Source organism: Nanorana parkeri, unplaced genomic scaffold (genome assembly GCF_000935625.1).
Source record: "Nanorana parkeri isolate BGI_ZX_2015 unplaced genomic scaffold, ASM93562v1 scaffold65, whole genome shotgun sequence".
Classification (NCBI taxonomy): Eukaryota; Metazoa; Chordata; class Amphibia; order Anura; family Dicroglossidae; genus Nanorana; species Nanorana parkeri.
In genome coordinates, this window is record NW_017306333.1 from 1,054,701 (window position 1) to 1,066,266 (window position 11,566).

Genomic DNA, 11,566 nt, shown 5'->3' on the forward strand with positions numbered 1-11,566 from the left:
TCTCTCTCTCTCTCTCTCTCTCCTAATCTCTCTCTCTCCTAATCTCTCTCTCTCTCTCTCTCTCTCTCTCTCTCCTAATCTCATCTATTTGTAGGTGCAATTTAGTTGCCAAACTATTTGTGTTTCTGTCCATCCAGACCTGAGATTTACACATCACAACCCTGTCTGGTAGGAAGGAGACTTGACATTTCTCTACTGCAGTTGGCGCTTACAGGTTTTGTCTCTCCTCAGCCTGTGACTGGACAGTGATAGGAGAAGCAGCATACTTTTGAGCCCTTCACTTTGCTTTCACATCAGCATGTTCCAAGATGGAATGTGAGCACTGCAGCACAGCTGATTGGCTCCTTGTGCAGCTTCTTCCTCTTACAATCTCAGCTCTGCTATACAGGGACTGCAAAAGGCTGATTCCAAACCAAATCCAGGTACTTGCACTGCTTGTATTTAAAAAATAAATAAAAAAAATACATTTAATAATGTATTAATCAATACAGAGTTGCTTAATGGGTGTATTTTATATCTGCTTGGACTTTAGCTTTGAATTCATAAAAGTTTATGAAATACCTGCACTGCACAATCTGCTGTTCCAGGATTCTGTTTTTAGTGACCAGTTGCAAGACTAAATGCTTTTTGATTGCACGATCTCTGCCGAAAGTGAGTATCTGAAGTGAAATAGGCTTTCTCTCCTTGAGGTTGTATGTGTAGGCCTTCAGTCAAATGACTGACTGCTTTCGGATTCCAGAGTTGCGGTTTCTGTAGAAAAGGTATGCTATGGTTTCTTTCAATGTGTATGACTTCAAAGGGAAACTTGAATGGTTTTGGGTCTAATTGTTTTAAACCAATGTTTTTTATAGCCATCAAATTTACTATCTTTGGTTTATAAATAAACATTTAGGACTATGTGTTAATTGAAAGAGAAACCTTTTTTGGCCATAGTTCTCTTCAGGTTCACAGGTCACATTGGACTGGAATGCAGGCACTAATGTGCCTGCGTTCCAGGTGCGGGCAATCGAACTGTGGGTGGGGAACATGGCTGCGGTGCAACTACCGCCCCTGAACGCAGGGAGTCGGCCGGCTTGCATTCAAGTGCGTTCTAGAGGCGCCGGCGTCCTATCAAATTTTTACTATTTTTATTTTTATTCTTATTTCATTTTTTTTTTTATTTCATTTTTTTTTTTTCACTGTTGGGAGGGCTTTGGGGAAATATTATGGGTCTAAACAGCCCCCTAATATTTCCCTTTTTAAAATTAAAAAAGAAATTGAGGACACAAAGTCCTTAATCTCTCTTTCTGCAGCCCCTGTTCTAAATGAATGGAAAGCACAGAGGCTTCCCATTCATGCAGAAAAAATTTACTATCACCATTTTCTGAATGGGGAGGAGCCTCTGTAGTGAGTGCTTCTTCCCATTGAGGAACTCATGAATGAACAGGAAGTGATGTAAATCACATCCTGTTAATTCATAACTGCGGACACATAGTACTATTTACAGTTATACAGTTACTATTTATATACAGTTATTTATATACAGTTACTATTTACAGTTATTTACAAACACTGGAGTGATCAGCTGATCGCTCCAGTGTTTGTCCTGCACAGAGGATTTGTACATATCACTGATATGTACCGATCCTCTGCTGCTCGGCCACGCACAGAGGGGGGCTGCAACTTCTCCTCTGGATCCCCCCTGCTCTCCCGGGCAGAGCCAGCCGGGGATCCGAGGAGAAGTGAAGGAAGCTCTTCAGCCTCCTGGGGGCCGGCACCGCTATAACCACGGAGCCAGCAGCATGTGCGGTGAGGAGAGAGAGAGAGAGAGAGCCGCCGGCTGTCAGATCCAGGCCGAGCGGCTCTCTCTCCTCACCGCTCGGCGTGCTGCTGTGATAGCGGCTCCTTCCTCCACCGACTGCAGCTTCACTTTTCCTCGTATCCCCGCTGCATACAGATGGGGGAGAGCAGCGGGGATCCAGAGAAGACAGGACATCGCGATCTACCAGTGATCGCTACACGATTGACAGCTGGCTCGGCCTCTTTAGACCCATAGCCAGCTTTGCCCGCACCCGTCCGTTCCTCCACTCAGAGCTAGAGAAACGGAGAAGGGAGGCGAGGGGAATCCCTGCAGGGACAGTGACTGACAGTCACCGCTCTCTGCAGGGAGAGGATCGGGAGGTCCGTGATCAGCAGTATGTGTTTGCTGACAATGAATCTTGAAAATTTAAAGGGAAAGAATAAATGGAAACTGCAAGCTGACCTTTAGAATGATTTGACATTAATGTATATCCATACAGTATTTACTAGATTAAAAGTCTTCTTGTATTTTTGCTTATAGTTTTAAATATGTACATTTTTGCTCGGAGTTGGACTTTGTCATTTTATCATGGACCATTATTTCTTCCTTCTTGATTTCTGGATTATTCATTTATTTGCAGTGGGTTGGAGCCAAGCAGCACGAGTTACAGGTGAACTCTATGCAGTTGTTGTACTACCAAGCACCTTTGTCCTCAGGTATGCTGCTTGCTGTCGTGCCCTTCTTTGAACCAGTAATTGGAGAAGGGGGGATATTTGGACCATGGTCACTCACAGCTGTGGTAAGTATGGAATTTAGACACTGTAAATCAAGCTTTCTCAACATCTGGGTGCCTACTAGCTTTGCCAGGGTGCCTTCAAATTTTTGCTGAAGGGTGGAGCCTCTAATGTGAGGGGGGCATCTGATGTGAAGGGTGGAGCCTCTAATGTGAGGGGGGGCATCTCATGTGAAGGGTGGAGCCTCTGATATGAGGGGTAAGACATCTCATGTGAAGGGTGGAGCCTCTGATGTGAAGGGTAAGACTTCTGATGTGAATGGGGTTCCAGATTGTAAGGGGGGGGGCTTGTAATGTGAAAAGGGGGAGGACTCTAATGTAAAGGGGGAAACTCTGCTCGTCATTTTTTACATTTTAAACTCGGGTGCCCCGAGATTTTGTATGTTTTTAAAAGGTGCCGTGACTGGGAAAAAAAAGTTGAGAAACGCTAAGTCAATATTTACAAAGTGTTTTTTAAATTTGCAATGCAAATACTCTATTTCTTTTTCAGACAATGGTGCTTATCTCTGGTGTTATTGCTTTCACTGTAAACCTCTCTATCTACTGGATAATTGGGAATACTTCACCAGTTACGTATCCTTTTCAAACTCATGTCATTCTTCTATGGTAAAGACTATATTAGATTTAATAGTAACCTTCTAAGTGGTTTCATTATACTGGCATACTGAGTTTTATTTGACATAATTTCTGATATTTGCCCCATACATGAGAACAGGATTGCTCCAAATTGCTTCCTACGTTGGTGGGATGAAGCGATAGTGTTTGGTGAAGAGTTGATGGAATGCGCATCAAAAATATCATTCAAATATAGGGAGTTTGTCTTTATAGTGCTATCTACTGATTAAATATTACTCAGACCATACAGTTTAATCCTTAACATAACTGTTCAGCTACAACATGTTTGGACACTTCAAATTTTGCATCACTCTTTTGGGAGGATACATCCTATTTCAAGACCCGCTCTCTCTTAATCAAGGAATTGGAATATTATGCACCTTGCTTGGTATTTTAGCTTACACTCACTACAAACTTACTGAACAGGAAGTGAATAAAAGTAGATTGGTCCAGAGGCCATAAGTCTTGGCTTGATAGGACTTCATAATACAATTTTTCTCTGCACAGCCTTACATGATATTACAACGTAATGTGTGCCGCTACAAACAAGTGTTCACATAAAAAATGTCAGCAATATGTGCACATATGTACACAACATTTCTGTGGGAAACAGAAGGGTGTTGTAGTTAGGATGAATGTGTATGTATTATGTTTGTATCTGTTTTTGATGCTTTTTGTTTTGGAATTTGAGAATACAATTCCTTGATTTCTTTACAAACAATTAAGGAAACTTTGAAACCTCTGTGAGTGCAAATTCAAAGTTTGAGAAAAAATATTCTCTAAGTATTCATATTGAATAAATTTCAAGAACATTTCATAAGAGCAATTTATTGTCTTTCCGATTTACTGATGTTAAAAAATAAATCATGTTCCTATAGGCTGCAAAGGAAAGACATTTTTTTTTTTTTGTACAGAAAACTAATTTTTATCATCTATTTAGCAATATAGTAATTCTTAGATGTTTGTTATGTCCAAAAGCAGCCCAACTGGAGAGTGGGCAGCAGCTGCTTAGGGATCCATGGAATGTGGAAATCTCTTACTACAAGGAATATCTGGAAGAGTCAACGCTGAATGAAGTCCCAGAGTGAAAAAACAACTCAAACTTCAACTAGGGAGAGATAGGGAAGTTCCATAAAAGGAAGGGTATAACTGATATAAAAGTCATCTATCAAGAGATATGCACGCATATAACAACCACTATCAGCAGCAATCTTAAGGAGAAGGAAGCTGGAAAAAGGAAGTGTAGTAAATCCTAGTTGAGGGATATATCATAGTTCAACTCTGCATACACAGACATCAAGACCAGAAAAATATATATTTCCCCAATCATCTTCCAGGACAGCAACCTGAGAGATGATTGGTTCCACCTTCTACAGGAAACACAATTAGCAAAACAGTTAAAAGCAGGGCATGGTAGCCCCAGTATAGTCTGACAAGTTATTTTATAGCCAGCCTATTTATTAAATACATGGTTCTAGGAATAGTGAACTGAATCGATGTAAAAGGCATCATTTTCGACCATAGGAATAATTAGCTTAATAAGGAGTAGGAAAAATAGTCTTGTAGATGGTAAGCTCCAAGGAGGCCTCTGCACTTAGACTATCCCAATGAGGCGATCTCTGCATCTTGGCAGTAGAACTCCTGACTGCTGACCTTACAGGGAAGTACATGACTTTTTTTTTTTTTAAATGTCCTTGTAAAAAAAGAAAAGAGGAACTCGTGTGCATGATCCTAACTATTAAAAGTGAGGAACAGTAGATGCTGGAATCTGGAAGCAATACTCGAGTCAAGAAAGGAAACCGTGAAGACCCACTAAACACCGTCTAGGGCAGGGGCGCCCACAATTTTTCGTCTGGAGATCTACTTTTCAAATGACGAGCTCAATGAGATCTACCAATGAAAAAACACCTGCATTCAGGGGCAGGAGGGGGCATGGCAGTGCATTGAAGTCAATGGCACCGCAGCCACGCCCCCAGTGCAATCACCGCACCAGGAATGCAGGCACTTCGGTGCCTGCGTTCCGGCCCAGTGCGATCTGCAAAAATGCTGCATCTTTGCAGATCGCGCTGGACCGGAACGCAGGCATTAATGTGCCTGCGTTCCGGGTGCGGGTGGTCACACTGAGGTTGGGGGGCGTGGCTGTGGTGCCATTGACTTCAATGCACCACCACGCCCCTGAACGCAGGGAGCCAGCCGGCTTGCGTTTTAATGCGTTCTAGAAGCCGAACACTCTGGAACGCAGACTTTGTTGTGTGAACCGGCCTTCTCCTCTCTCTCTCTCTCTCCCCTGTTTCTATCTGTTGTCTCTTCTCTCTCTCTCTCTGCTGTCTCTTCTCTCATTTTCTCTGCTGTCTCTCTCCTGTCTGTCTTTTCTTACCTCCACTGCAGCAGCTTCCCAAGTCTCCTCTCTCCTTCCCGTCTGCGGCGATTAATACATTCAGCCGCACGAGCACAGCGGGAGGACAGGACACAGGTCAGTGAGCCGATTGAGATCTACTAGTGTTCGCTTTGCGATCTACTGGTAGATCGCGATCTACCTAATGGGCACCCGTGGTCTAGGGGTATATCATGACATGACTATGTTTTACATACAGGGGGTAGGGGTGACTTGTTATTTTTTGACTGACTTTTGTACACTATGTAATAATTAGCATTTTTATGAGGATACGCAATTGGTGTCATCTGAATTCACTATTTCTTCTTTTTTTCTGCAGTAGTGGAAAGTGATGCCTTTTTATATATAAAACAAATGTACTTTTACTACCTATTTCAACGGTAGTAAGGATTCCTAATAAGGGGAGGGGGTTTAAAGGAAGGAGGAAGGAGGAATGGGGGTGGGGAGGAGGCTGGGGTTCACCAAACCCGTTGAAAATGAAATGGGGGTTCTCCAGGAGTGGTAAACATCTAGGCATGAGTAAAGATTCTGTAGTAGGTGAAATCCAATCACTCACCGGCCCTTTTGCCGATTGTTGGGAGGAACAAAGCCTCTCGGTAAGCTGTTTGGCACATGGACACTTTTTCCACAAATGTGTCCAGTGCAATAGTTGTTGAGCAGGTGTCTGCGATCTTGCAGGCCTTCTGGTAGCTGGCAGCATCCGCTTCAGTCATTTCAGGAGATCTTCTGGTAAGAGGAGGAGGAGGGCACTCAGTTCCACTTTTGCAGTCAAGTTTGAGTCCCCCCCCCCCCCCCTAATCTCTTTTTTTTTATTAATGTGTCCCCCCCCCCCCCCACTATATCTTTATTTTATATTAACACATCATACCTGAAATAAAAAAAACATTTCACTTTTAGATATTTATTTGGTGAAGGCCTTTGTGCAGATTCCAGGCTACTCTGAGCAGTTTGAAAGTTTAAAGTAGCGGGTCAGACTGAGCTTCCTCTCATTAATATACAATGCTTTTACATTTTTAATCTCTTCTACAACTCATAATGAAATTAATGAAATCTGCCAGCATAGTACAGACATGATTGATTAAAACAAACATAACTTCCAACAGCCCCCTCCTTAACATTACACAGCGGGGGGCTGGATAGGATTTTCTTTTTTTCTTTTAAAAAAGAATGCTCAAGAATCTGCCAGTGTCCCAAAATCACAGGATTTAGTGAAGTCGATCCATGGGAGCCAGGTATGCATACATCTGTCAAATCTGTCGTACAGCGAAGCTGTCAGATCTTCCATGAGCATCACTTCATTTACCCTGTGGATCCACATGAACACCGAGGGAGGATCACAGGACTTCCATATAAGAGGAATACATGCACGGGCTGCATTAACCATGTGCATCAAGAGAGAAGATTTGTAGGACCTAATGGAGGAGCAATGCAGGTGGAGAGGAAACAGGGTAGGCTTCAGTTCCAGGACAGTGCCAGAGACCTTAGATGCAATCTCACAAACGCCATGCCAGAAACCTTGCAACTAAGGGCACTCACAGAAAACAGGTAATAAGGTGCCAGAAGCTTGTCAGCATCTCCAGCAGTCCAAGGATGCAGACGGATACATTCTATGGAGTATGGTAGGCACTCTGTACCATCTCGTCAGCAGCTTGTATCCAGACTCCTGAATCTTGCTAGAGATGGAGGATTTATGGGCAAAGTACAGAGGCGTGTCCCTTTGGGAAGAAGTTAGTTGGATCCCTAGATCAGACACAGTTGAAGAAACCGGAGCAGCGGTTGATCGCAGCGATCATTCAATAGCTTAACCATATCTCGCAAAACATGTCAAGGAGGCTGGGCAGCGTGACAAACTTGTTCCAAGTAAGTGAGTATTCTTGTGACACGGGACAACTGCATTGAACTCCATTAATCCAAAGGGGGAGGCACCATCTGAGCTACATCACCCACATTCAACAGCCTACCCTCTCTAGTAAAATGTATAAACCTGAACAGATTCTTGGAGCACAACCTCTGGAAACGTGTTCTCCTGAGGCCCAGTGGAAAGGCCGGGTTTCCCAGGACTCTTGTTCGTAGTATGGGGATAACTATCTTCATGGTAGCTTTGGTTAGTGGATTGGACCATGTTGAGAAGGATGGGCTGGGATGGAGCCACGGCAGGCCTCGTAGTGGGAGATCACAGAAGGTCTGGTCCAAGCGGACCCATAACTTGGACTCAGAGTGATAGCACCAGTCAATCAATCTGGAAAAATGAGTTACTCTATGATAAAGAACAGGTCTATGAATCTGATTCCGCCTCTAGATTAGTTCAGCTAAGGACATTTAACTTGAGTCTCTCTTGTTTCTGGGCCCAAAGAAAAGAGCAGAAGATGGAACGTATCCGTTTCAGGAAGGACATAGGTACGTCAACTGGGAGAGGCTGCATCAAATATAATAATCTAGGTAAAACGGTTATCTTTAGGATGCTGTTGCGCCAGAAGCAGGTAAACGTGGAGCAGTCTCACTGTTGCAGTTCTTTTGGTATGGATCACAGCAAGCGTGGGAAATTGAGGCCAAAGACCTTGTCGATTTGCAGGAATGAACGTGGCTAGGTAATGAATATGGGAGTGAGCCCAATGAAAGGGGAAGTTAGGCTGAAGCAACTGAAGACGCTGATCACGCCAGGAGATATTGAGATATCAGGCCATTGCTAATTTGAAAGGACGAAGAGACAGAATCGTTGACCCTGGCTGTTGGCATGGGTTAGAGAGCACCAATCCAGTCCTGCATTGAATCTCTCAGACCAATATGTCTTAAGGTTTCGCAAAGAAACACCCAGTCCACCCTGTCAAACGCCTGTTCAGCATTTGTTGACAAAAGGAGGGACTGGATGCCGCGAGAGTGAGCAAAGTGAATAACATGCAAGGTTCTAACCGTGTTGTCCCTCGCCTCCTTTAGGAGGACCAAGCCGTCCTGGTCCAAACCCACCAGGTCCAGAAAGACCGTAAACAACCTAGTGGCCAAATGTTTTGCAAAAACGTTTAAGGCAACATTTAACAGGTAGATGGGGTGGTAGCTAGCACAATTCCTGGGGATGCTTACCTTTCTTGGGAAGAACGGTGATCAGTGCTATGAGGGAGTTATCTGCACTGTAAAATAATATTACTGACCTGGAGTGTGCCATGGTCCGTGTGGACAGTAATGTCAATAAGGGGGCATACTCTGAAGTATTTAAATGATTATATGAACTGAGAGGGAAGGGTGGGTCGCACACCGAACGTGCCTGCTAACGTGGCCTGCCCTCTTTTAAGGGCTGCGGGTGCGCGAACCCCTCCCCAGGCTAATACATTAGCCTTCCCACTTGTGAAAGGTGTCCGCCCACCTGTAATGACTATACAACACACAACTCAACATACCCACAGATGCACTGTAAAATAATATTACTGACCTGGAGTGTGCCATGGTCCGTGGGGACAGTAATGCCAATAACGGGGCAAACAGATAGAATGAAAATATGTCTTTATTCTTTACTACATTTAAGTTGCCAGTTTCGAAAAGGCCTCCGCCATTTCCGTGTGAGGATTGGGTATATACCTGCTGAAACAGGACGAAGTCCACCTACCAAGATGTTTGATTATATGGGCCGGGATACCATGCCGAGAGGCCGCTGAGGCAGCCCCGATACAAAACGAGTGCACTGAATATAGTTTAGGATCGACCCCTAACTGCCCGAGAAGCAACCGAACATGACTAATGAACTGAGTTGCTGTGAGTGGTGTATTTGGACAAGGTAACAATGGACTATCTGGTGTCAACCGGGAGAGTCGGGACATCAGATTATCCAATACAGCAACCGGACACCAGGCGTTGCCGGAGGGGAAGAACTTAATTTCTGTAGGAGCACCCACCTGGTTTACCTTGCAACGTTCTGGAGATAACCGGTAATAATTAGGAAACCATTTCAAATGTTTCTTGAGTAAGGGTAGGGATTTGGGTCCGGAGCAAGTGAACTCACCTGGTCTGAGAAACCCATAGAATGCCAGATAAATGGATGCTTTTAACACTAGGCTCTGCAGGACCTCAAAGGGTGATTGGTCTAGCATCTCATAGAAATGAGCATAAACGTTGTCGCCTAGGTGTGAATGCAGCCTAAAGGTGGAGCGAATAGGAGGCAAGCAGACAGATTGTGGAAGGGAGTTCCAGAGGATGGGAGATGCTCTGGAGACATACTGAAGGCGAGCATGGGAGGAGGTGATGAGAGAGATGGAGAGCAGGAGTGTTCTGATACTTACCCCCGATACCGGAACTTCCGGTCAGAGAGAGATTTTCTCTGACCGGCAGTGCTGAGAGGGAACATGGAGCCGGCTTACTAGCCAGGCGGCGGGTAATGACCCAGCATCTCATAGTAATGAGCGTAAACGTTGTTGCCTAGGTGTGAATGCAGCCTAAAGGTGGACCGAGTAGGAGGCAAGCAGACAGATTGTGGAAGGGAGTTCCAGAGGATGGGAGATGCTCTGGAGACATACTGAAGGCGAGCATGGGAGGAGGTAATGAGAGATATGGCGAGCAGAAGTGTTCTGATACTTACCCCCGATACCGGAACTTCCGGTCAGAGAGAGATTTTCTCTGACCGGCAGTGCTGAGAGGGAACATGGAGCCGGCTTACTGGCCAATCAGGAAGCCAGGCGGCAGGTAATGACCCACCTCCCAGCTTCCTCATTGGTCGGTTAAGCCGGCTCCATGCTGTTTGGCCGGCTCAATGCTGATAGGCTGGGAAGCATTGAGCGAGTGCCTTCTGCCATCATCTCAGGTGGGCTGTGCGGGGTCTCTTTCCCTGCACATATGTGCTGCTTCTCTTACCTGCATCCCAAAGTGCCTAGCCTGTCTCCAGGACATCCTGGGGTCAGATCTTATGTCAGCCCCGAGTTCCCCGCTGCCGACCGGACCTCATCTCACTTAGACCCTCCACTGGGCAGCTCTCTAATTAAAGGAGAACTATGAGGTGAGTGATTTTCACTCATCCTCATAGTTCGAGCCGACGTGTGACAATGAAACTGATCGGGAAGTGAGCGAACACATACCATTGCTCGCTCACTTCTCGATCCTGTCCCTGCAGAGAGCCGTGACTGTCACTCACTGCAGGGATTCCTCCCCTGTCCGATCCTCCAGCGCTGACTGGAGGAACAAACGGGGGAGGGAGCGGGTACAGCTGGCTTTGCCTCTAGATAGGCAGAGCCAGCTGTCAATCCCGCGGCTGGGTGGATCTCGACAGTAATGTCGGGATCCGTCCCGGCTGCAGCGGTCTCAGTATACCGCGAGCTGTAGCTCACGGTATACTGAGCTTTGGGTCACGGGAGGATGCTAGTTTATGTCCTCCCGTGACCCTAAGGAGAACTATGGTGAAAAACACTTACCCCATAGTTCTCCTTTAAGTGATCTCATGGAGCCTTGCGGCTGCCTAATTTGCCTGATGGGCAGCCACTGCCTGATTTCGTGCAGGCTTGCTCTACTTGACCCACCAGGCAAGTGCCCCATTTGCCCGATGGTCAGTCCAACCCTGAGCATCACTGGTTTGTGGGCAACATTTTTTGCCACCCCCCTGGAAAGTGTCACCCAAGGTAAAAGCCTTGTTTGCCTTGCGGTGGATACACCCCTGATTATGGTGTAAGAATAAATTTGCCCCAGGGAATTTGCACATAAATTGGTCAGGACTTCAAATCTCAAACTCGAGGGATTTGCTGTGAACCCAAAGTAGCAACAAATCCAAACCTCATCCCTAGTGAACAAATCTTGCGGAGGTTTTTCCAGATAGTATATTCTCACTGTGGTGAGGTACTTCTCTACACACATATGATTCCACTTATTGATACAAATGAAGAACATATGGTGCAACATATTTTGGCACAGACAATTGCTGCCTGCAATCAGTCTAGGCACCTCCAAATGCATACATACAGTTTCCCCCCTGTATAGCACCAATCTTTGCCCTGCACGGGCACAGTGGCAG

General features: G+C 45.3%; 1 protein-coding gene across 1 annotated transcript in view; it reads left to right on the forward strand.

Annotated features, from left to right (window-relative positions):
- The window catches only part of SLC35E3 (solute carrier family 35 member E3), a 7,853-nt gene extending 4,169 nt beyond the window's left edge, over positions 1 to 3,684 (forward strand). The window contains exons 3-5 of the mRNA XM_018576356.1: positions 2,421 to 2,579; positions 3,064 to 3,146; positions 3,464 to 3,684. Coding sequence (XP_018431858.1) covers positions 2,421 to 2,579; positions 3,064 to 3,146; positions 3,464 to 3,650 — 429 coding nt within the window. The 3' untranslated portion in view covers positions 3,651 to 3,684. The remainder of the gene's footprint in view (positions 1 to 2,420; positions 2,580 to 3,063; positions 3,147 to 3,463) is intronic.
- Positions 3,685 to 11,566: the final 7,882 nt, after the last annotated feature.